This window comes from Phyllobates terribilis, unplaced genomic scaffold, assembly GCF_046119375.1.
Source record: "Phyllobates terribilis strain yellow unplaced genomic scaffold, ASM4611937v1 Scaffold_13__5_contigs__length_258822181, whole genome shotgun sequence".
Classification (NCBI taxonomy): Eukaryota; Metazoa; Chordata; class Amphibia; order Anura; family Dendrobatidae; genus Phyllobates; species Phyllobates terribilis.
In genome coordinates, this window is record NW_027362773.1 from 87,257,670 (window position 1) to 87,284,363 (window position 26,694).

At 48.1% G+C, this 26,694-nt stretch overlaps 1 protein-coding gene across 2 annotated transcripts in view; it reads right to left on the reverse strand.

The window, feature by feature from the left end:
• Positions 1 to 3,409: 3,409 nt before the first annotated feature.
• The window catches only part of EXT2 (exostosin glycosyltransferase 2), a 103,123-nt gene continuing 79,838 nt past the window's right edge, over positions 3,410 to 26,694 (reverse strand). For both annotated transcript variants that reach the window (XM_073658165.1, XM_073658164.1), the window contains exons 9-14: positions 25,952 to 26,141; positions 19,816 to 19,982; positions 17,301 to 17,444; positions 17,011 to 17,139; positions 15,920 to 16,002; positions 3,410 to 4,798 (exon numbers count right to left, since the gene is read on the reverse strand). In XM_073658165.1, coding sequence (XP_073514266.1) covers positions 4,660 to 4,798; positions 15,920 to 16,002; positions 17,011 to 17,139; positions 17,301 to 17,444; positions 19,816 to 19,982; positions 25,952 to 26,141 — 852 coding nt within the window. In that variant the 3' untranslated portion in view covers positions 3,410 to 4,659. The remainder of the gene's footprint in view (positions 4,799 to 15,919; positions 16,003 to 17,010; positions 17,140 to 17,300; positions 17,445 to 19,815; positions 19,983 to 25,951; positions 26,142 to 26,694) is intronic.

A 26,694-nucleotide genomic window follows, 5' to 3' on the forward strand; every position in this document is an offset into this window, starting at 1 on the left:
GTATAATACAGGATATAACTCAGGATCAGTAATGTAATGTATGTACACAGTGACTGCACCAGCAGAATAGTGAGTGCAGCTCTGGAGTATAATACAGGATGTAACTCAGGATCAGTACAGGATAAGTAATGTAATGTATGTACACAGTGACTGCACCAGCAGAATAGTGAGTGCAGCTCTGGAGTATAACACAGGATGTAACTCAGGATCAGTAATGTAATGTATGTACACAGTGACTGCACCAGCAGAATAGTGAGTGCAGCTCTGGAGTATAATGCAGGATGTAACTCAGGATCAGTAATGCAATGTATGTACACAGTGACTGCACCAGCAGAATAGTGAGTGCAGCTCTGGGGTATAATACAGGATGTAACTCAGGATCAGTAATGTAATGTATGTACACAGTGACTGCACCAGCAGAATAGTGAGTGCAGCTCTGGAGTATAATACAGGATGTAACTCAGGATCAGTAATGTAATGTATGTACACAGTGACTGCACTAGCAGAATAGTGAGTGCAGCTCTGGAGTATAATGCAGGATGTAACTCAGGATCAGTACAGGATCAGTAATGTAATGTATGGACACAGTGACTGCACCAGCAGAATAGTGAGTGCAGCTCTGGAGTATAATACAGGATGTAACTCAGGATCAGTACAGGATCAGTAATGTAATGTATGGACACAGTGACTGCACCAGCAGAATAGTGAGTGCAGCTCTGGAGTATAATACAGGAGGCAACTCAGGATCAGTACAGGATCAGTAATGTAATGTATGTACACAGTGCCTGCACCAGCAGAATAGTGAGTGCAGCTCTGGAGTATAATACAGGATGTAACTCAGGATCAGTAATGTAACGTATGTACACAGTGACTGCACCAGCAGAATAGTGAGTGCAGCTGTGGAGTATAATAAAGGATGTAACTCAGGATCAGTAATGTAATGTATGTACACAGTGACTGCACCAGCAGAATAGTGAGTGCAGCTCTGGAGTATAATGCAGGATGTAACTCAGGATCAGTAATGCAATGTATGTACACAGTGACTGCACCAGCAGAATAGTGAGTGCAGCTCTGGGGTATAATACAGGATGTAACTCAGGATCAGTAATGTAATGTATGTACACAGTGACTGCACCAGCAGAATAGTGAGTGCAGCTCTGGAGTATAATGCAGGATGTAACTCAGGATCAGTACAGGATCAGTAATGTAATGTATGGACACAGTGACTGCACCAGCAGAATAGTGAGTGCAGCTCTGGAGTATAATACAGGATGTAACTCAGGATCAGTACAGGATCAGTAATGTAATGTATGGACACAGTGACTGCACCAGCAGAATAGTGAGTGCAGCTCTGGAGTATAATACAGGAGGTAACTCAGGATCAGTACAGGATCAGTAATGTAATGTATGTACACAGTGCCTGCACCAGCAGAATAGTGAGTGCAGCTCTGGAGTATAATACAGGATGTAACTCAGGATCAGTAATGTATGTACACAGTGACTGCACCAGCAGAATAGTGAGTGCAGCTCTGGAGTATAATAGAGGATATAACTCAGGATCAGTAATGTAATGTATGTACACAGAGACTGCACCAGAAGAATAGTGAGTGCAGTTCTGGAGTATAATACAGGATGTAACTCAGGATCAGTAATGTAATGTATGTACACAGTGACTGCACTAGCAGAATAGTGAGTGCAGCTCTGGAGTATAATACAGGATATAACTCAGGATCAGTAATGTAATGTATGTACACAGTGACTGCACCAGCAGAATAGTGAGTGCAGCTCTGGAGTATAATACAGGATGTAACTCAGGATCAGTACAGGATCAGTAATGTAATGTATGTACACAGTGACTGCACCAGCAGAATAGTGAGTGCAGCTCTGGAGTATAATACAGGATGTAACTCAGGATCAGTACAGGATAAGTAATGTAATGTATGTACACAGTGACTGCACCAGCAGAATAGTGAGTGCAGCTCTGGAGTATAACACAGGATGTAACTCAGGATCAGTAATGTAATGTATGTACACAGTGACTGCACCAGCAGAATAGTGAGTGCAGCTCTGGAGTATAATGCAGGATGTAACTCAGGATCAGTAATGCAATGTATGTACACAGTGACTGCACCAGCAGAATAGTGAGTGCAGCTCTGGGGTATAATACAGGATGTAACTCAGGATCAGTAATGTAATGTATGTACACAGTGACTGCACCAGCAGAATAGTGAGTGCAGCTCTGGAGTATAATGCAGGATGTAACTCAGGATCAGTACAGGATCAGTAATGTAATGTATGGACACAGTGACTGCACCAGCAGAATAGTGAGTGCAGCTCTGGAGTATAATACAGGATGTAACTCAGGATCAGTACAGGATCAGTAATGTAATGTATGGACACAGTGACTGCACCAGCAGAATAGTGAGTGCAGCTCTGGAGTATAATACAGGAGGCAACTCAGGATCAGTACAGGATCAGTAATGTAATGTATGTACACAGTGCCTGCACCAGCAGAATAGTGAGTGCAGCTCTGGAGTATAATACAGGATGTAACTCAGGATCAGTAATGTAACATATGTACACAGTGACTGCACCAGCAGAATAGTGAGTGCAGCTGTGGAGTATAATAAAGGATGTAACTCAGGATCAGTAATGTAATGTATGTACACAGTGACTGCACCAGCAGAATAGTGAGTGCAGCTCTGGAGTATAATGCAGGATGTAACTCAGGATCAGTAATGCAATGTATGTACACAGTGACTGCACCAGCAGAATAGTGAGTGCAGCTCTGGGGTATAATACAGGATGTAACTCAGGATCAGTAATGTAATGTATGTACACAGTGACTGCACCAGCAGAATAGTGAGTGCAGCTCTGGAGTATAATGCAGGATGTAACTCAGGATCAGTACAGGATCAGTAATGTAATGTATGGACACAGTGACTGCACCAGCAGAATAGTGAGTGCAGCTCTGGAGTATAATACAGGATGTAACTCAGGATCAGTACATGATCAGTAATGTAATGTATGGACACAGTGACTGCACCAACAGAATAGTGAGTGCAGCTCTGGAGTATAATACAGGCTGTAACACAGGATCAGTAATGTAACGTATGTACACAGTGACTGCACCAGCAGAATAGTGAGTGCAGCTGTGGAGTATGATATAGGATGTAACTCAGGATCAGTAATGTAATATAATATATATATATATATATATATATATATATATATATACACACTTGACTGCACCAGCAGAATAGTGAGTGCAGTTGTTGAATATAAACACAGGCTGTAATTTAGGATCAGTAAATGGGTTTTCAAAAAGTGGACATTGATATTAGACTATATCGCCCTTTTTCACTCACTTGTAGATACCACAGGGCGACGTCAATTGCACAAGAATCAATTCTAACACGTTCAACAACAATAAAATATATTTTACAAAAACAAAATGTCATCTGTTGTCGTGTGCAGCTGGTTAGTCAATTGTAAAAAAAAAAAAAAATCTCATCAAGTCTTCTCCAGTCACACCCAAACCTGCATCCAAAATTCTGCTGGCGTCTGGCAGTGCATTGTGGGAGCAGAGATGACAACTATATAGGGAGAACTAAGTCCGATCATATCAGCGAGCCTTAGGGGAGATGAACCACTCGTCTGTTACACAGGGCGGCCAGCAGGAATATGAGAGCAGCTTTGTCTATAACTGGAGAAAAAAATGTCAAAATCAATTTAAAAAAAGAAAGAAAAGAAAAGAAGAATATATTAGTAAGGAAAGTTGTCTGTAGTTTCCTAAGGTGGAATTCACTGGTTAAGACAGCAATAGTTAGATCCACAGAGATGACGGGATCCGGGGGCCGCGGTTTCACGCCATCGGATGATATATCCCATTTCTGTTGCTCGGTAATCCGATCAGTCTGGATACCGATCGGCTCCCCGTTTCGGTCACTGTCATCCACATGGTGAGGATACTGATCGGCTCCATGTTTCGGTCACGGTCATCCACATGGTGAGGATACTGATCGGCTCCCCGTTTCGGTCACGGTCATCCACATGGTGAGGATACTGATTGGCTCCCTGTTTCGGTCACGGTCATCCACATGGTGAGGATACTGATCGGCTCCCCATTTCGGTCACGTTCATCCACATGGTGAGGATACTGATCAGCTCCCAGTTTCGGTCACGGTCATCCACATGGTGAGGATACTGATCGGCTCCCCATTTCAGTCATGGTCATCCACATGGTGAGGATACTGATCGGCTCCCCATTTCAGTCACGGTCATCCACATGGTAAGGATACTGATCGGCTCCCCGTTTCGGTCACTGTCATCCACATGGTAAGGATACTGATCGTCTCCCCGTTTAGGTCACGTTTCGGTCACGTTCATCCACATAGTGAGGATACTGATCGGCTCCCCGTTTCGGTCACGGTCATCCACATAGTGAGGATACTGATCGGCACCACCGCATTGTGAGATCCTGATCGGCAGTCAGCGCTGGCGTAGTTCAGGTGCTGCGCCATAGTTGCACAGTCCGGCGCTCGGACCATAAAGCTGCAGTGCATCATATATACACAATGTACTATGTATTCAATGGCTCCGATGTGAAACGCGTGGTGATGACTTCACAGCGGTCAGACGTACACGCTCTCCGCCTCGTCAAAGGCTGCCGATATTGGGGAAGCTTTTCAGCTTTTCGGGAAAGTCGTCTTTGTAAAGCACAGGGTCAGCGCGATGCTCCACCACCTTCAGGGGCATGGTGCCAAACACAGTGGCAAATTTATTAATGCATTCGGACCTGCGGAAGGAGAACAGAGGGGTTAATACACAAAGCTAAGGCAACACAGGCTGCAGAAAAATCGAGATTCGGGCCCCTGTGGTCTAATCCTTGCAGGGGGCGAGATTACTGGACCGTCGCAGGACGACTACAGTATGGCGGAGTGTGATATTTAGGGACAGACATCACAGGTACAGGCTTTTTACCCTCCCCCCCAATATTTGGCCCCTGTAATATAGAACTTTTAATTTACTTTTTAAAGGCAACGACGCAGAAAAATCTCCTTTGAAGCTGTGGTGAAGGGGCGGCGGACAACCAATACTGACGAAGAAGAAAAGCGGGCACCTGTAGGATCTTAGGACAATAGGTCCAAGTCCATGGGATCGGAGTGATGCCACCACTGGAACGTTGTAGGGTAAGGTAAACTTTTTTGGTGCCTAAGATAATGTCATGCGACCTAAAATCTTCGATCTTTGTGTTCCATTCCTCAATGGCAGCTGCCTACTTTACCCATCCTTGTGGTAGTGGTGCTTTGAGAATAGTAAGGTGACCAATGAGGTCTTACAACTATGGAGCTGCATCGGTCGTGGCATTAGGTCATCGGTCCTTCGGGGTAAGGGCATGGGGACGTTGCTTAAGAAGCTGCAATATTAGGTCGTTAATACAGGGGCGTGTTGTCTCCAGGTTTGGAGCAAGATCCTCAGCACAATGGCACCACGGTACAGGTTACGTTCATTACACAGTGTTGCTGCGTTAAAGGGATGTTTCACAGCTGCACCTCAGGAGAGCAATACTGTCTGCTTGATTAACAGCTCGGACATGCTGCAGCGCTTCAGGAACGCAATACTGCCTACATGACTGACAGCTCGGACATGCTGCAGCGCTTCAGGAACGCAATACTGCCTACATGACTGACAGCTCGGACATGCTGCAGCGCTTCAGGAGCGCACTACTGTCTACCTGATTATTGACAGCTCGGACATGCTGCAGCGCTTCAGGAGCGCACTACTGTCTACCTGATTATTGACAGCTCGGACATGCTGCAGCGCTTCAGGAGCGCACTACTGTCTACCTGATTATTGACAGCTCGGACATGCTGCAGCGCTTCAGGAGCGCACTACTGTCTACCTGATTATTGACAGCTCGGACAAGCTGCAGCGCTTCAGGAGCACACTACTGCCTACATGACTGACAGCTCGGACATGCTGCAGCGCTTCAGGAGCGCACTACTGTCTACCTGATTATTGACAGCTCGGACATGCTGCAGCGCTTCAGGAGCGCACTACTGTCTACCTGATTATTGACAGCTTGGACATGCTGCAGCGCTTCAGGAGCGCACTACTGTCTACCTGATTATTGACAGCTCGGACATGCTGCAGCGCTTCAGGAGCGCACTACTGTCTACCTGATTATTGACAGCTCGGACATGCTGCAGTGCTTCAGGAGCGCACTACTGCCTACATCAGAGGTCCCCAACCGCCGGTCCGCGGACCAGGACCGGGCCGTTGGGGTTTTTCAGCCGGTCCGCGGGGAGAGGGGGCCCCTCCAGCCTCCAGCAGGGCCGCCATCAGGGCATGACTGCCCTGACTCCAGTATGGGGCCCGGCCGGTAGGAGCCCCCTCGGAGCCCCCCTCTTGTGCGTCTCTCTCCTCATGGGGCCCCCGGCCGCATGCTAAGCGCCGGGTCCGGGACATCTTAGCGCTGCGCTGCTGCGGCAGCACCTTCATGATTCCCCTGACTTCCGGTCATGTGACGGCGCCGTCACATGGCCGGAAGTCAGGAGAACCTGGTGTCAGCGATTTGGACGAGCGCCAGGATTCTGCAGGGATCGCATGGGGGTAAGTATAACAAGTTTTATTTTTTTTTAAATACAATTAACTAGGAGTGGGGGGAATGGGAGATGCACATGGGGGGAGGGGAGAGATGAGAGATGCACATGGGGGAGGGGAGAGATGAGAGATCCACATGGGGGGGAGGGGAGAGATGAGAGATCCACATGGGGGGGAGGGGAGAGATGAGAGATCCACATGGGGGGGAGGGGAGAGATGAGAGATGCACGGGGGGGGAGGGGAGAGATGAGAGATGCACGGGGGGGAGGGGAGAGATGAGAGATGCACATGGGAGGGAGGGGAGAGATGAGAGATGCACATGGGAGGGAGGGGAGAGATGAGAGATGCACATGGGGGGAGGGGAGAGATGAGAGATGCACATGGGGGGAGGGGAGAGATGAGAGATGCACATGGGGGGGAGGGGAGAGATGAGAGATGCACATGGGGGGGAGGGGAGAGATGAGAGATGCACATGGGGGGGAGGGGAGAGATGAGAGATGCACATGGGAGGGAGGGGAGAGATGAGAGATGCACATGGGGGGAGGGGAGAGATGAGAGATCCACATGGGGGGGAGGGGAGAGATGAGAGATGCACATGGGGGAGGGGAGAGATGAGAGATGCACATGGGGGGAGGGGAGAGATGAGAGATGCACATGGGGGGAGGGGAGAGATGAGAGATGCACATGGGGGGAGGGGAGAGATGAGAGATGCACATGGGGGAGGGGAGAGATGAGAGATGCACATGGGGGGAGGGGAGAGATGAGAGATGCACATGGGAGGGAGGGGAGAGATGAGAGATGCACATGGGAGGGAGGGGAGAGATGAGAGATGCACATGGGAGGGAGGGGAGAGATGAGAGATGCACGGGGGGATGAGAGATGCACGGGGGGGATGAGAGATGCACGGGGGGGATGAGAGATGCACGGGGGGGATGAGAGATGCACGGGGGGGATGAGAGATGCACGGGGGGTGGATGAGAGATGCACGGGGGGTGGATGAGAGATGCACGGGGGGGTGGATGAGAGATGCACGGGGGGTGGATGAGAGATGCACGGAGGGGGATGAGAGATGCACGGAGGGGGATGAGAGATGCACGGAGGGGGATGAGAGACGCACGGAGGGGGATGAGAGATGCACGGAGGGGGATGAGAGATGCACGGAGGGGGATGAGAGATGCACGGGGGGGATGAGAGATGCACGGGGGGGGGTGAGAGATGCACGGGGGGGTGAGAGATGCACGGGGGGGATGAGAGATGCACGGGGGGGATGAGAGATGCACGGGGGGGATGAGAGATGCACGGGGGGATGAGAGATGCACGGAGGGGGATGAGAGATGCACGGGGGGATGAGAGATGCACGGGGGGGATGAGAGATGCACGGAGGGGGATGAGAGATGCACGGGGGGGATGAGAGATGCACGGGGGGGTGAGAGATGCACAGGGGGATGAGAGATGCACGGGGGGTGGATGAGAGATGCACGGAGGGGGATGAGAGATGCACGGAGGGGGATGAGAGATGCACGGGGGGTGGATGAGAGATGCACGGAGGGGGATGAGAGATGCACGGAGGGGGATGAGAGATGCACGGGGGTGAGCTGCACATGGGGGGGTGAGAGATGCACATGGGGGGGTTATGTTTACATAACTTTGTTGCCTTATGAAGGGCGGGGGGGGGGGCCCCCAAAAATTTCTTGCACAGGGGCCCACTACAGTCTGTGTCCACCCCTGGGATGAAGTAAATGCAGCTGAACAGCAGCTGTCAGGACAGCTGCCCTGTCCTGCTGCAGGGCGTGATGGGGCCTCAGTGATGCGGCTCCTGGCACAGCACATTATGTGGGGCTCCTGGCATAGCTCCTGGCGGGGACCTGGTCTACACTATATGATAAGTATGCACTAAACTCCAAATCCCTCCATTACCCCGCACCCATATGACCAAAGCCCCGCCCACCCCACCCCCTCCTTGCTGGGCCATGGAAAAATGATCTTGCTTCAAGCAGGTCCCTGGTGCAAAAAAGGTTGGGGACCACTGGCCTACATGACTGACAGCTCGGACATGCTGCAGCGCTTCAGGAGCACACTACTGCCTACCTGATTATTGACAGCTCGGACATGCTGCAGCGCTTCAGGAGCGCACTACTGCCTACCTGATTATTGACAGCTTGGACATGCTGCAGCGCTCCAGGAGCGCACTACTGTCTACCTGATTATTGACAGCTCGGACATGCTGCAGCGCTTCAGGAGCGCACTACTGTCTACCTGATTATTGACAGCTCGGACATGCTGCAGCGCTTCAGGAGCTCACTACTGTCTACCTGATTATTGACAGCTTGGACATGCTGCAGCGCTTCAGGAGCTCACTACTGTCTACCTGATTATTGACAGCTCGGACAAGCTGCAGCGCTTCAGGAGCACACTACTGCCTACATGACTGACAGCTCGGACATGCTGCAGCGCTTCAGGAGCTCACTACTGTCTACCTGATTATTGACAGCTCGGACATGCTGCAGCGCTTCAGGAGCGCACTACTGTCTACCTGATTATTGACAGCTCGGACATGCTGCAGTGCTTCAGGAGCGCACTACTGTCTGCCGGATTATTGACAGCTCGGACATGCTGCAGCGCTTCAGGAGCGCACTACTGTCTACCGGATTATTGACAGCTCGGACATGCTGCAGCGCTTCAGGAGCGCAATACTGCCTACATGACTGACAGCTCGGACAAGCTGCAGCGCTTCAGGAGCGCAATACTGCCTACATGACTGACAGCTCGGACAAGCTGCAGCGCTTCAGGAGCACACTACTGCCTACATGACTGACAGCTCGGACATGCTGCAGCGCTTCAGGAGCGCACTACTGTCTACCTGATTATTGACAGCTCGGACATGCTGCAGCGCTTCAGGAGCGCACTACTGTCTACCTGATTATTGACAGCTCGGACATGCTGCAGTGCTTCAGGAGCGCACTACTGCCTACATGACTGACAGCTCGGACATGCTGCAGCGCTTCAGGAGCGCACTACTGTCTACCTGATTATTGACAGCTCGGACATGCTGCAGCGCTTCAGGAGCGCACTACTGTCTACCTGATTATTGACAGCTCGGACATGCTGCAGCACTTCAGGAGCGCACTACTGCCTACATGACTGACAGCTCGGACATGCTGCAGTGCTTCAGGAGCGCACTACTGCCTACATGACTGACAGCTCGGACATGCTGCAGTGCTTCAGGAGCGCACTACTGTCTACCTGATTATTGACAGCTCGGACATGCTGCAGCGCTTCAGGAGCGCACCACTGTCTACCTGATTATTGACAGCTCGGACATGCTGCAGTGCTTCAGGAGCGCACTACTGTCTACATGACTGACAGCTCGGACATGCTGCAGCGCTTCAGGAGCACACTACTGCCTACCTGATTATTAACAGCTCGGACATGCTGCAGCGCTTCAGGAGCGCACTACTGCCTACCTGATTATTGACAGCTTGGACATGCTGCAGCGCTCCAGGAGCGCACTACTGTCTACCTGATTATTGACAGCTCGGACATGCTGCAGCGCTTCAGGAGCGCACTACTGTCTACCTGATTATTGACAGCTCTGACATGCTGCAGCGCTTCAGGAGCTCACTACTGTCTACCTGATTATTGACAGCTTGGACATGCTGCAGCGCTTCAGGAGCTCACTACTGTCTACCTGATTATTGACAGCTCGGACAAGCTGCAGCGCTTCAGGAGCACACTACTGCCTACATGACTGACAGCTCGGACATGCTGCAGCGCTTCAGGAGCTCACTACTGTCTACCTGATTATTGACAGCTCGGACATGCTGCAGTGCTTCAGGAGCGCACTACTGTCTACCTGATTATTGACAGCTCGGACATGCTGCAGTGCTTCAGGAGCGCACTACTGTCTACCTGATTATTGACAGCTCGGACATGCTGCAGCGCTTCAGGAGCGCACTACTGTCTACCGGATTATTGACAGCTCGGACATGCTGCAGCGCTTCAGGAGCGCACTACTGTCTACCGGATTATTGACAGCTCGGACATGCTGCAGCACTTCAGGAGCGCACTACTGTCTGCCGGATTATTGACAGCTCGGACATGCTGCAGCGCTTCAGGAGCGCACTACTGTCTACCGGATTATTGACAGCTCGGACATGCTGCAGCGCTTCAGGAGCGCACTACTGTCTACCTGATTATTGACAGCTCTGACATGCTGCAGCGCTTCAGGAGCTCACTACTGTCTACCTGATTATTGACAGCTTGGACATGCTGCAGCGCTTCAGGAGCTCACTACTGTCTACCTGATTATTGACAGCTCGGACAAGCTGCAGCGCTTCAGGAGCACACTACTGCCTACATGACTGACAGCTCGGACATGCTGCAGCGCTTCAGGAGCTCACTACTGTCTACCTGATTATTGACAGCTCGGACATGCTGCAGTGCTTCAGGAGCGCACTACTGTCTACCTGATTATTGACAGCTCGGACATGCTGCAGCGCTTCAGGAGCGCACTACTGTCTACCGGATTATTGACAGCTCGGACATGCTGCAGCGCTTCAGGAGCGCACTACTGTCTACCGGATTATTGACAGCTCGGACATGCTGCAGCACTTCAGGAGCGCACTACTGTCTGCCGGATTATTGACAGCTCGGACATGCTGCAGCGCTTCAGGAGCGCAATACTGCCTACATGACTGACAGCTCGGACATGCTGCAGAGCTTCAGGAGCGCAATACTGCCTACATGACTGACAGCTCGGACAAGCTGCAGCGCTTCAGGAGCGCAATACTGCCTACATGACTGACAGCTCGGACAAGCTGCAGCGCTTCAGGAGCACACTACTGCCTACATGACTGACAGCTCGGACATGCTGCAGCGCTTCAGGAGCGCACTACTGTCTACCTGATTATTGACAGCTCGGACATGCTGCAGCGCTTCAGGAGCGCACTACTGTCTACCTGATTATTGACAGCTCGGACATGCTGCAGTGCTTCAGGAGCGCACTACTGTCTACATGACTGACAGCTCGGACATGCTGCAGCGCTTCAGGAGCGCAATACTGTCTACATGACTGACAGCTCGGACATGCTGCAGCGCTTCAGGAGCGCAATACTGTCTACCTGATTATTGACAGCTCGGACATGCTGCAGCGCTTCAGGAGCGCACTACTGTCTACCTGATTATTGACAGCTCGGACATGCTGCAGCGCTTCAGGAGCGCAATACTGTCTACATGACTGACAGCTCGGACATGCTGCAGTGCTTCAGGAGCGTACTACTGTCTACCAGATTATTGACAGCTCGGACAAGCTGCAGCGCTTCAGGAGCACACTACTGCCTACATGACTGACAGCTCGGACATGCTGCAGCACTTCAGGAGCACACTACTGCCTACATGACTGACAGCTCAGACATGCGGCATGGCAGTGCCATTGGCCCATACGGAGCGCCCTTCGATGCCGCTAGGCTTTGCCACTGCAGTATCAGAGGATCCAGCGCTCACAGACATATACATCTGTGCTCCTTGCCTAAGAGATCGACCACCTCTGACAGTAGCGGTGGGTAGTAGATGAGGCAACAGGACGTAACAATAAAAATAAAAAACATCTCCCAGGAGGGATTTTTAAAAGTAAACTGTTTGTATTTACAAGCAATTTGCAATGTTATCCATGTAGGACAATAAACTTGTAAATCCTTGGGTTGTTGATGCTGCGCGGCTTCAGATCTCCTGACAACAATGGAGACTTCGCAGTTGTCAGAACACTTAGTGGCATGGTGCTGTATATCAGACCTAAGTGGCCCGATCGGGCCGGAGCTAAGCCGCTTTATAACCAAGCCTTTCAGCATTACCCAACAGAAGGCGGCCAGAGGCAGAGAACGCGATCGCAGCGCAGCGAGATCATTAACCAGGAGCCAAAACTGGCACCTTGGCAAGTATCGATGCATCCGGGCTACCCAACAAAGCTGCGGAGTGAAAGAAGCTTACTATGATCGATGCTGGGAGTAAGGCTATGTGCCCACGATGCAGAAATGCTGCATATTTTTTACGCTTCTCCCTGGCAGGAAAAACGCATGCGGATTGTACATGCGGATTGTACATGCGTTTTTCCCGCCAAGTAGAAGCGTTTGTGAAGCGTTCTTCACTTGCATTTCTGCATGCGGGTTATCAAGCGCTTTTCCAAGCAATTTTAGCATCACTTGGAAAAGTGCTTGACAACTTGTTCACACAATATAAATCCATGCAACTGTCATGGATTTATAGTAGCGTGACCAAGTTAGTTTAAAAAAAAAGAATAAGAATGATAAAAAATAAAATAAAGATTATACTCACCTTCCGATGTCTTCCCGGTGTTTTGTCTGCTCCGTCCGGTCTCTTGCATTGCTCGCGCTGTTGTGAAGGACCTGCGGTGACGTCATTCAGTCATGTGTCAGGTCACATGACTCAATGACGTCATGGCAGCTCCTTCACAACAGCGCGAGCAATGCAAGAGACCGGACGGAGCAGACAAAACACCGGGAAGACATCGGAAGGTGAGTATAATCTTTATTTTTTATTTAATTTTTTTTTTTTTTACAGTTTCTATGGTACCTGGGTCTGGATGAGAGTCTTCTCTCCTCCAGACCTGGGTACCATCCGCACATTGAACCGTGTGATATCCGCTTATCCACATGCAGTGATGCGGCTGTCACGTGGTTCAATGCAAGTCAATGGCAATGATTACGCTGCGTGTCCGCAAAATTAATGGACATGCTGCGGATTTTTGAGCACAGCATGGGCATTGACACTGCGGCTTGTCATTGGGGACCATGGGGGACGGATTACCAAGAGTTTCCCAAGCGTTTACACTGCGTAAATTACGCAGCATAAACGCTTGGAAAATGCTTCGTGGGCACGCAGCCTTATACTACTGACAGCTGGAGAGCCACAAGGTGCAAGCCAACATTACAGAATATAAAAGGCCAGGGCAAGCTGGGAGTTGTAGTGTAACACTAGCTGCAAAGTCTCTGGTTGCATGCCGATGACATAGGATATGAAGGCCTTGGACACATCCATAATATTAGCTCCAGGACATCTTAAGAAATATGAGATATTGATCCCGCTGCATTCTTCACCGCATCCCCCTCCTTCAGCTCTGGCTTCTCTGCTGGACGTTCATATGTTCCTACCTGCGGGGGATCCATCTTGACTCATGCACGTGGAGCGTGAAAATCATCAGTCTACAGGTCCGACACAACTCCAGCCAACGCGCCAGCACCTCCTGATGACAGCAAGAATGTGCGAAACCCAAGTACCCAGCTGAGCCTGGCGGAAGAGCACGCCATAGACAGACTGCGCGTACATCCGTGGCCCGGCCGCTCACGCACACCAAATCCCAAGACCCTGACCCATCATTACTGAACCTTAACCTGGCCCAACCTGGCGAGGAGCATGGAGACCCCCATTTACCATGTAGCAGAAGTGGCCTAGACTCGGGGCGAGTTTTGGTTGCTGTCGGTCCTTCCCTATGGACCCTTTTGCGCTGTGGGCGCTTTCCTAAGGCTGGATACTTTTTCCTAGACCGGCTTGGTGAATATTAGATAAAATATATTATCAGATGAAAAAAAAATCCTAGTAGCAAGTCACGAACTGTGCCATCTATATACACAGAGTGCCCAAGATGAGCCCTCGGCCCTGCGGAGAAGCAACAGTCCGGCGTCATCCATCTTTTCCAGACTTACACAGCGGACAGACTAACACCTTGATTTTTTTTCCCTACAAGGAACGGGTTAAGGTCGACAGTCCAGGCGGACTCCCCAAATTCCTGCCATTCCTAAAGCTGTGTGCCTGACAGCTCATCAGGAGAGCGATCAGCCCTCCAGCCCGGGCCGAGATAAGGCCTGGACGCTGCAGACATATGGACGGAGATCGGCTCCTCCATAACTCACTCATTTCATCTCTTAACCCCCTCGGAGCGGGACATTTGTGGAGCACATGCTCGGCCGCGGATTCCTAAGAACGGTGCGGGATGGAGAAAAGATGGCAGAAAATGTATAAGTCTAAACATGGCATACACAGCAATTGCTGGATGGAGGGATAATAAACCTGCAATTCTGTGGAGGTGGTGTATTTCCACTTAATGAACCTGCCTGGGGAGAATTTTATTTGGTGGGAGGGCGACGGTGCTTTTTAAATTGCCTTCCATCAACGAGACCATTTACGTGATCTGTGATGACGTTCAATGTAGACTGGCAGCAAAATACAAAAATACATCGGGAAGCTCATTTATTAACTCCGCTTTAGTACAATCTGTGTGATCTGCCCTCCTTGAAACCTTGGTTGCTGTCCTTATCTCACTTTGGTCTGCTGTGGACAACCTCCTCCTCCCTGCTGGTATCTCTAATGCTGAGAGTAGGGAAAGCAGAGAAAGCGGACACAGCCAGGATCTATACGAGTAGCAGCAGAACAGTCAGCTAAGTGAAGTAGCTGCACCGACTCTACAGCAGCAAAATAATAGGAAATGTTCAGTGAAGATGGCTTAAAAAGATAATTGGTCATAATGGCTAGATTTCTTATCAGACTGGAGGGGGAGGGTGGGCCCATGTCCCTTATTCAAAAGGAGCAGTGGTCTCACATGTGCACTTCTGCTCCATTCAAAGTTTTTGGGGCCAAGCACGGCGCTCAGCTATCCCCATCACCAGCAAGTGTGGCAGCCTTTCCAACTGAAGGAGATGCACAGAATCCCAATTCTGGCAACCTCTAGGGAGCCCCCCTAATCAAACAACCAACCCTTACCGTGTGAATAGTTGGGACACTTGTTAGAACTGGAATAACCCCTTTAATTTTCCATATAGGAAGCAAATTAACAATAAATAATGCAGTACAAATGGGTCCATATTCTTTAGGAATAAGGTTCAGCCAATGTCTAGGTACTGATTATGTGGTGAATGCTGAGAGAAGGGAAAGCAGAGAAAGCGGACACAGCCAGGATCTATATGAGTAGCAGCAGAACAGTCAGCTAAGTGAAAGAGCTGCACAGGCTCTTCAGCAGCAAAATGACAGGAAATGTTCAGTGAAGATGACTTAAAAAAATAATTGGTCATAATGGCTCTAGTTCTGATCAGACTAGGGGGTCCCATGTCCCTTATTCAAAAGGAGCGATGGTCTTACATGTGCGCTTCTGTTCCATTCAAAGTTTTTGGGGCAAAGTACAACGCTCAGCTATTTCCATCACCTGCAAAAATCAGAGAATGTGGCCGGGTACTACAGCGCCATAATTGATGGATTCATGAGAACCCAGCAGAGCGGTGACACACGAGGGCCGGGGGACACTTACCTTTCCACCATATGCGTCTGGTCCAATGACAGCCCGTCGATGGCGGTGCACTCGGGGCACTTGAACTTTTTGCGCGGTGTCACCTATAGGGGGGGATGAAAAAGGAGAAGCCGTCAACTTGTGCAATATTGATCACAGGGGAACGGGACGTGTTTGTTGTTCTCTGGTTTCAGGCAGCTCGGGTTGGGTAGAGCAGTGCTAAGCCCAAGAGCCGATGAAAACAGATTGCAGGATCTTCATCCATCCCCCCCCCCCCCCCTCCCTTCTGGAAAGACCCGGTGAAGACAAGCCCTTTAATTCCCTTTTAATGACTTCTCAAGGTCCCTGTGTAAACTCCATCTTGTCTCATGGAGTTTTCCAGCTCTCTGCGGCTTCTCTGTAACCTTCAGCCGACGAGACAGATGAGCGGCGCTGCCCCTTTATTTCTCCCCAAACATCAGCAAAGGATAATCCCCAGGAGCGATGGACGGCTGGAGCTGACAGGAACTCGGGGTTACCAACCTACAAGCGGAGGAGATTCCAACGCAACAACTGATCCGTGCGCGGATGACACCACGGGAAATGTATGTGTGAAGGGCTCAGGATCAAAGCGTGGCTGATATCAGAGAGATACCCCCGGTAATACCGGGGATTGGAGAAGATAATTGCAAGATCACTTTTAAATTAACATTCGCGAGGGGTGAAATTTACAATTAACATTCCTCTCGTCAGCTGTCCCGGGGCCGACAGATGGTCTTCTATATGTGGTGCCCAGTGACTCCGCTCCGATACCAGGCCGCTGCGCTGCGACAATGGAAATGATGGGAGACTGGGTGATACAGCTGATGTAAACACCAGAAAAAGGGTGAATTTTAATGCTTGAAAGGGTTAAAGTTTCTTTCCTTTTTTTTTTAGAAAGGGCTCCACCTTTGCTTGTGGCCAGTATGTGGTACTGCAGTATTCATTTGAGCTACAATACCAGTCACAGCCAAGAGTGGTGCTTTTTCTGGAAACAAAAATCTGACCCCTTTTTATTTTTCTCAGACAAGCCTTTTATAAATAATTCACCAGAATTCAGATAGCGTCTGGTGATGGGTTATTGACTGCGTTACCTTGATCGGAGCCTTCCCAGTTACGTTGGCGACCAAGAAGTTCATTGCGATGTCTTCACAATTCATGTGGGCGTCCACCCAGTTCTTGATGTCTCCGGGCATCTTGTAGGTGTACAAGTAATTAAAATACTACAAAGGTGAAAAGAGAAGATTCACGTCAGTCCGGCACCAACATGCATGATCACCACCATGACACCGGACCTAGTGTCTCTGGCCAGAACTTTGACCCCATAACTAAAGGGGGTCAAAACTTGTAGGTGACCCCATAACTATAGGGTCGGAGTCATTACCTTATGATAGAATGCAGCTCCAGTCAGCACCATCGACACCTCGTTGGTCCATTCAGACTCGTATTTCCACTTGTTCATTTCGTGGTCCCACAGGTGGAGTCGTCCTGGGTATCCAACCAGTCGGTCAGGAAATTCCCTCCATACCTGGCAGAGATATAGTGTGGGGATAATAAACGAAACCATTCAGCAGTAAAGGCTGCAGATATATCTTATAATAATAATTAGCAGTAGGTTTCAGCCTTCCTAGCTTCATTTGCTTCTGACTTTTTCTATCCTCACAGTAATAAGTGTTGGATGTGCTGTCCTCACTGGCACAGCTTCATTCCTGTATGGATTACTCCTTGTACAGACAGTGACGGATCTTGTCTCCCTTGGTGCGATTCTCCCTACCTCTGCAGACTTAGCCATGGGTGCTACCCACACCCGATCTGTGATTCACCCTCTCCACCTGTTCTTTTCCAGACCTATACGGTGACTCAGTACAATCTGTGTGATCTGCCCTCCTTAAAAATCTTGGTTGCTGTCCTCATCCCTTCACTTTGGTCTGCTGTGGACAACCTCCTCCTCCCTGCTGGTATCTCTAACGCTGAGAGAAGGGAAAGCAGAGAAAGCGGACACAGCCAGGATCTATATGAGTAGCAGCAGAACAGTCAGCTAAGTGAAGGAGCTGCACAGGCTCTACAGCAGCAAAATTATAGGAAATGTTCAATGAAGATGACTTACAAAGATAATTGGCCATAATGGCTAGATATCTTATCAGACTGGGGGGTCCCATGTGCCTTATTTGTAAGGAGCGGTGGTCTCACATTCAAAGATTTTGGGGCTGACAGATGATCAAGTACGACACTGAGTTATCCCGATCATCTGCAGGCGGGACGACCTTTCCATTTTAAGGAGATGCACAGAATCCAAATCCTGGCAACATTTAGGGAGCCCCCCTAATCAAACAACCAATCCCTACTGGGTGGACATTTGAACACTTGTTAGAACTGGAATAACCGCTTCAATTTTGCATTTAGGATAATGCAGTACAAGGGGGTCCGTATTCTTTAGAAATAAAGTTAAGCCAACAATGGTCATCTAGGTGCTGATTGTTGAGTGACCGGTGAAGACGATCGCATGCGGTCATGCGCCTTGCGTGCAATTAATGAGCGCCTCCTCCATCAAGAAATGGCCAGACTAAAAGGATGAGGACACTTGAGTATGATTTAGGGTGCATCCTCGCTTAGGACCCCCATCCCCATCCTCTGCCACGTGGATGAAACATGAGAGATTAGCAGAAGACTTGGCCCGGCTGGACAAGGAGTAACCGGCAGATCCCTAGCTTACACCATGGGATTTGAAAGAGAAAATTTACAAAATAGAGGGTGGGGGTATGAGGGGGTGTTGTGCAGAATTCGTAACGCTGCCGCAGACAGACGTGTCGCCCCCCGAGTCAGCAGCTGGATACAATCAGACCCTCCATCTCCGTCACTTCATCCATAACTTGACCGCTGACAAGGGGATCAAAACTACAGGAAAATGAGAACAGGCTGGGCGATCATTAGTAGCACCCCGAAATGTTAAACATGCTACTGACCACATTAAATGGGGCTGATTTACCGGCCCGGAGAGGGGGAAGAAAGGGTCAGAGGATTCTCCTAAATGAAGAATGAGAGAAGTGTCAGCGAAATTACAAATGTGCTTCTCAAAATCAGTGCCGAGCCGGTAATGAGCTGCCGAGAGGGACAAGTTTACGACAGGTGACCCCCGGACTGCAGTCACCGCACCCCCATATACATGGATGCCACAGAGTCAGCCTGCAAAGAACAACTCCTCGAGAAGCCGCAGAGACATTTTTGCTATTACATTTATGGTATTGCACTACAAGCAGTTGCCTAATGTGTTTCTATAGGAATTGCTCCCATTTGGGAGTTGTTCCCTCACATGCGCTGCCTTCCCCCGCTTCATCGTAGTGTTGGTCTTGTGTATGTGAAGCAGGAGGATTAGGATGAAAAAGGCTGCGATCACTATTGCAGAGGGTAGGAAAGGGCCACTAATCACTGGGAATTCATAAAAAAGGAGTGACCCCCTTTAATTAAAGTTGTAGACGGAGGCGCGTCTGTCTGTTCCCTCGAGTCCATATTTGTTAAAAGTGCTAAAAATAAAGCGAGCAGCGGAGTCGGCTCATTGACATCATCCATCAGGAGGAATCGGGCCAGTAACCAGCAATATGAAGTCTCCGAAGAGCAATGAAAAGCAGCATGGAGCAGTGTGAACGCGGCGCGGAGCAGATTTCCCACAGAACCCACCAGTCCCGCAGCTGCCACCAATAATGTTATTGCCGAATTCCCCCGAGACCTCGACCAACCTCAGATGACAGAGAACGCTCTACCTGCCAATGTTCCGGGAGCGTCTACACAGTAAAGCATCTTAAAGGGGAGGTGTATACTGATGTGTACAGCACAGACGTTGGGGTCCCCTTTAAACTTGGCTCCGTGGGGGACACTTGCTTCTCTGTTAGGGGGTCTCTTACCTCGTAACCAAACTGCAACTCGTCCGACGTTAACATGATGATGTCATCGTCGATGGCGAGCACTGCCTCCGTCTCGATCTCGTCATAAGGGAAGAAGCGGTTACTGAGTTTATTCTCCGCCGTCCGAACCACTTTCAGGGGAACTCGGATCTTGGGCCAAAGACTTTCTGTGAAGAAGAAAACGTGAATATAAAGCATCAGGTGTAGACGGTGGCAGTAATAATAGTCACCCAGCTTTCCCAGACTCCAGAAGGGCGCAGCTTCAGCTTTTTCACAGATGTTATGTTTGCATCAAAAATTTGTTGAAACTTCATTGAATTCATTCTTCCTTCTACCAGTGAAATGTTCCCTGTGCCATTGGCTGCAACACAAACCCAAAGCATGATTGATCCTCCCCCATGCTTAATGGTTGGCGAGATGTTCCTTTCTGGAAATTCTCTGCCCTTTTTTCTCCACACATACGTTAGATCATTGTGGCCAAAGAGTTCTATTGTAACCTCCTCGGCCCACAGGACTTGTGTCCAGGATGCATCAGGCTTATTTAGATGTTCTTTTACACTTCTGACTCTGAATTTTATGGCGAGGACACAGGAAAGGTTTTCCTCTGATGACTCTTCCATGAAGGCCATATTTGTGCAGGTGTCTCTGATCAGTAGAACAATGTACCACAACTCCAGAGTCTGCTAAATCTTTCTGAAGGTCTTTTGCAGTCAAGCGGGGGTTCTGATTTGCCTCTCTAGCAATCCTACCAGCAGCTCTCACTGAAATTTAGCTTGGTTTTCCAGACCTTATCTTGACCTCCACTCTTCCTGTTAACTGCCATTTATTAATTACATTTCAAACTGAGGAAAGGGCAACTTGAAAACACTTTTCTATCTTCTTATAGCCTTCTCCTATTTTGTGGCCTTCACCATTTTCAGGGAGCTCAACAGCTGCTTAGAAGAACCCACGGCTGCTGTTTTTGGGCACAAGGTTAGAGGAGGCCAGGTTTTTATAAAGCTGGGAAATGTGCATCACCTGGACTTTCCTAACGATGATAGTGAACAAGCCACAACCCTAACAGACTAATTATGGTCTGAAACCTTCGTCAAAGTTATCTGAGCACACAAATCTCCGCGGGTGTCCAAACTTTTGCATTGGCCCATTTTCAGTTTTGTTATTTTTAAAATGTAAAAGATGAATATATACATACACACACACACACACACACACATACATACAGTACATACATAGTTTAACTTTAGGCCTCTTAGAGATCATTGCATCTTGCTGAACTGTTCGCAACAACAATTTTGACCGGGGGTGCACAAACTTTTACATGCCACTGTATAGAGAAAGAGAGCGAGCGGGCGAGCAAAAGAGAGAGGGCGAGCAAAAGAGAGAGAGCGAGCGGGCGAGCAAAAGAGAGAGAGCGAGCGGGCGAGCAAAAGAGAGAGAGCGAGCGGGCGAGCAAAAGAGAGAGAGCGAGCGGGCGAGCAAAAGAGAGAGAGCGAGCGGGCGAGCAAAAGAGAGAGAGCGAGCGGGCGAGCAAAAGAGAGAGAGCGAGCGGGCGAGCAAAAGAGAGAGAGCGAGCGGGCGAGCAAAAGAGCGAGAGCGAGCGGGCGAGCAAAAGAGAGCGGGCGAGCAAAAGAGAGAGCGGGCGAGCAAAAGAGAGAGCGGGCGAGCAAAAGAGAGCGAGCGGGCGAGCAAAAGAGAGAGCGAGCGGGCGAGCAAAAGAGAGAGCGAGCGGGCGAGCAAAAGAGAGCGAGCGGGCGAGCAAAAGAGAGCGAGCGGGCGAGCAAAAGAGAGAGCGAGCGGGCGAGCAAAAGAGAGAGCGAGCGGGCGAGCAAAAGAGAGAGCGAGCGGGCGAGCAAAAGAGAGCGAGCGGGCGAGCAAAAGAGAGAGCGAGCGGGCGAGCAAAAGAGAGAGCGAGCGGGCGAGCAAAAGAGAGAGCGAGCGGGCGAGCAAAAGAGAGAGCGAGCGGGCGAGCAAAAGAGAGCGAGCGGGCGAGCAAAAGAGAGGGCGAGCAAAAGAGAGGGCGAGCAAAAGAGAGGGCGAGCAAAAGAGAGGGCGAGCAAAAGAGAGGGCGAGCAAAAGAGAGGGCGAGCAAAAGAGAGGGCGAGCAAAAGAGAGGGCGAGCAAAAGAGAGCGAGCGGGCGATCAAAAGAGAGAGCGAGCGAGCAAAAGAGAGCGAGCGGGCGAGCAAAAGAGAGCGAGCAAAAAAGAAAAAAAAAAGAGAAAGAGAAAAGAATTACACACACACGCACATATATAACTTGTATTGTACAGATATGTAAACTTGTAGAAGAAATTCACAGGATAATTTTTACCAAAAAGTGAATGTTGTAAGAACAAAACTCAAATTACTATTTTTTCCACCACTTTGAATTTTTTTTCCCTGTTTTTCAGGACATTATATGGTATCATTTAAAACGTCAACTACATCCTGCAAGAAGAAAGTCCTTATGTGGCTTTGTGGAGGAAAAAAAAAAGTTATGGTTCCTTTAAGAAGGGGAGGAAAAAAAAAAGAAAGTGAAAAGAAAATATAAATAAATAAAAATATCCGTGTCTCCAAATGGTTAAAAAAAAAAGTGGTGTTAAATCATTGACAGCAAACAGGAATCTTGAAAATGGTGAGACATTGATAAAAAGTTTATTCTAAAGTTGTAGAACTTTTTGTTTATACACCAGTTAGGCTTTATTCACATGAAGAAGTCAGAAAACCCCTTTAAGATCTAGAAAGCGTCATGGAATCCTCAATGTCCCCAGTGGGGGGCGTCAGCCTGTACTGATCTCAACTCCCTTATGATAGTCCATTAAATTGGGTTACATTTTCTGAGTGTATCAGGCAGTTGGAAGTATCAAAAGAAAGAAAATGAAGATGGATGCAGCGGGAGTACAGCTTCTCTGCAGCGGTGGACGGCTTCCCTGCAGCTTTCCTGCTCTGACCGCACTATTTGTTTAAAAGTGATATGAAAGCTGCATGAGGAAGAATCGGGAGACCTTGAAGTCTCCGCTGACATCTCCACCCAAACACCAGCCGGCTGCTTAATTATCGGCTACTGTAAGGAGGCCCCTGGTAGCACCGCGACCGGACTTGCATGTGATAACTTCTTATTTACATACGATTAGCCGCCTCCACCCCCGGCTGCTGAGGACTCAGATCCATTTACACAGCGACCTGCAACCATGTGTTCCCTGCACTGCATGTGCTCAAACCTATTTACAGCGAAAACTTACAATAAAACAAAAAAAATTGTAAAAATAAATCAATGAAAAATTGTGTATACAGCCCCTATGCAGAGCTATGTCAGTATAATCTGATCTTGCAGTCGTGTACCACTTCTCTCCCTCTGTCCCTTCTGATTAAATTCCCTACAGACACATGAGGACTGAGATGGAAGAAATTAGCCGCAGGATCAGACTGTACGCAGGGTTCGTGCTGGCTGGAACCATAGATACACATGGCTCTGTAGGGGAGCTGCGTACACAAAAATGGACTATATCAAGACATAGTAAAGTTCAAAGTTAGTTCATTCATTTTAATTTAGTGATAGGATGGGCAAATCATTTACAATGTTTATTATTTCACTATATATATATATATATATATATATATATATATATATATATATATATATATATATATATATATATATATATATATATTTTTTTATTACACACACATATAAAAACACTGAATTAAATATATAATTTGGTTTGCAGAACTGTATAATATATAAAATTTAATAGGCAAAAAATATATTCCTGCATTTACAGGAAATATATATATCTATCTAATTATTTAATTTTTTTTATATACCTTTCTTGTAAATGCAGGAATACATTTTTTTGCATATGAAGTGCTGAATTTTAAGCCTGTAAGCTCCTCTAGTCTTATTCTGTTTTCCTTCTTTTTTTAGTCATGTTTTTACATTTCATTTCTTCATGATGAAGCAAAGATGCAACAATTGAATAAAAAAAAAATATATATATATATATCTATATCTATATCTATATATCTCTGGCAAAAATTAAGAGAGCACTGTGCAGTTTTCTCTCCATGTCTTCAGCCATTCCTTCCAGTGTCAGCTGAATTCCATCCACAGTCCACCTCATTCTACTTAATGTGCTTCTGATTCGGTGATCACCTGAACCAAATCTTATGTAACGAGGGAAAGTATAAGAAACACTGCTGTAGTCTTCACAATCCTCTTGCAATAGGACAAGCTGGATGGCAAAACAAGTGCTAGGAATAGCCCAAAAGTAATTAGAATGAAAAAATAACTTTTAGCCATGCCAAAGGAGTTGAAATGAAAAGTCTTGAGGGAGGAAAAGAAGAGCTCAATTCTGGCTTTACTAGCGGAGGGATACAGTGAGCGTCATGTTGCCGCCATCCTTAAAAATTCGAAGATGGCAATCCATTGCGGCAGGGGGTGAAAGCGACTCTCCACTGACCGGGATGACCGTCATCTTATTCCAATGTCACTCAGCAACCGCAGGATGACATCAAGTGACCTACAAAAGGAATGGCAAATGGCAGCTGGGGTGAAGTGCACGGCAAGAACAGTTGGTAACAGGCTCGTAGAGGCCTCAAGTCATGTAAAGCTAGAAAAAAGCCTTTCATCAATGAGAAGCAAAGGAGAGCCACGCTGAAGATTGCCAAAGACCATAAGGATGGGACCATAGAGGACTGGAGTAAGGTAATCTTCTCTGATGAGTCTAATTTTCAGCTTTGCCCAACACCTGGTCGTCTAATGGTTAGACGGAGACCTGGAGAGGCATACAAGCCACAGTGTCTTGCACCACTGTGAAATTTGGTGGAGGATCGGTGATGATCTGGGGATGCTACAGCAAGGCTGGAATTGGGCAGGTTAATCTTCGCGAAGGACGTATGAATCATATAAGGTTTATCCTTGATAAACACTTGCTTCCTTCTGCTCAGACAATGTTCCCCAACTCTGAGGACAATGCCCCATGCCGCACAGCTAGGTCAATCAATGTGTGGATGAAGGAGCACCGCATCAAGACCCTGTCATGGCCAGCCCAATCTCCAGACCTGAACCCCATTGAAAACCTCTGGAATGTAATCAAGAGGAAGATGGATAGTCACAAGCCATCAAACAAAGAAGAACTGCAGGAGCGGCATCAGGTCACCCAAAAGCAGCGTGAAAGACTGGTGGAAAGCAGCCAAGACGCATGAAAGCTGGGATCAAAAATCATGGTTATGCCACCAAATATTGATTTCTGAACTCTTCCTGAGCTAAAACATGAGGATTGTTGTTTCTAAATGAATAAGAACTTGTTTTCTTTGCATTATTTGAGGTCTGAAAGCATGGTATCTCAGTTTCTTTTTTATTATTTTGACGCTTTATCATTTGCTGCAAATAAATATAACATTTTTCGCTTTGAATGTCTGAGACGTTGTCAGTAGTTTATAGACTAAAACAACAATGTACATTTTACTCAAAAATATACCTAGAAAGAGAAAAATCACAGAAACTGAACATTTTGCAGTGGTCTCTTAATTTTTTGCCAGAGCTGTATATCTCCATATAGATATATGTTTCCACCCATTAGTTTTTCAAGTGCCCCCCGGTAATAAGGAAGCGGTCGTCATAGAGAGGGGCGCTCAGTGGTGTAATAAGAAGGGTCTTATCTGCTGCTGTCAGGATTATTGCTCACTTCAAACTCCTTCCTCTGGCTTAAGCCTTGAGAAACTTCCTGCTTTCAATCGTTAATAAATGTCTGGGGGTCAACAGGGATATCGCGCCCCACCCCCATGCTGCAATGCAATTCTAGGAGCTTCACCGTGCATTAGAGCAGAGCATGCCCTGTACAGACACTGAACCAGCAGATGGTTGCAGTAAGGTTGTGCACCCTCAGTGTACCTTGCAGAATTATGAATGCAGCTCCGGATGTAGCTGGAGATACAGCACCAGTGATTGGCATTATCCATGTTGTTATCAGGCTTGTGCATGACCATGACAACACCATAGAAATTTTTATTTTTAATGATTTTGATAGTAACAGGTATTGCTAAAATGGTTGCACCCCCTCTGTGAACAGGGGCAGAGCTACACAGTACCCTGCTGTCATTTATGTGCCTGTGTTTTGTCTGTATTCAGTAGCGGTGACATCTTCAGGCAGATTATACCTTCAGGAGGACTCTTATTCTGGTTATTCCACACCACCAGGAGCTTGGAGAGGCTGGGGACCTTGGACACCTCTGTGATGACTCTGAAGAGGCTCTCCACCCGATCGTAGGTCAGCACCACAGCGGTGAACCCCTGAGACTGCGGCGGGATTAACGGAAGAAAGAGGGGGTTGCTCACGCTGCTCCATTTCTATAAGGAACCAAAAAAAATAAGAGTTACAGAAAAACAGAAATAAGAAAAAAATAAAAAACAAGCGTAAAAAAAAAAATACAAAATCACAACAGCATAATAATAAGTTACAGAAATGTAAGTGAAAATGCAAAAAAAAGGGTAAAGAAAAAACAAAAAAACTAACATAATACTAATAATAATAAAATTAATGGAAATACAGAATTATAAGTGAAAATGCAAAAAAAAGGGGTAAAGAAAAAAAAAGCAACAAAATAAAAACAATAATATAAAGTTCCTCTTATTGGAGTCGACACCCAACGGATCCATAAATGTCCGAGTATCGGGGACCCACCCCGACACCGCTCCTGAGAATGGAGACGCCAGGGGCCCATAAAAGATGAAAGGAGATGTAGTTCTCCTTCCTTAAAGGGATTGTCTTAAGGAAAAAAAAAAAAGGAAAAGCCGTCACGCTTGGCTTTAACCCCTTAAAAGCAGCAACAGGTGCTTGGAAACAGTCTACACGGACGGCTGACTATGTGTCATCCGAAGGAGGGAAACTTTTAATTTGCAC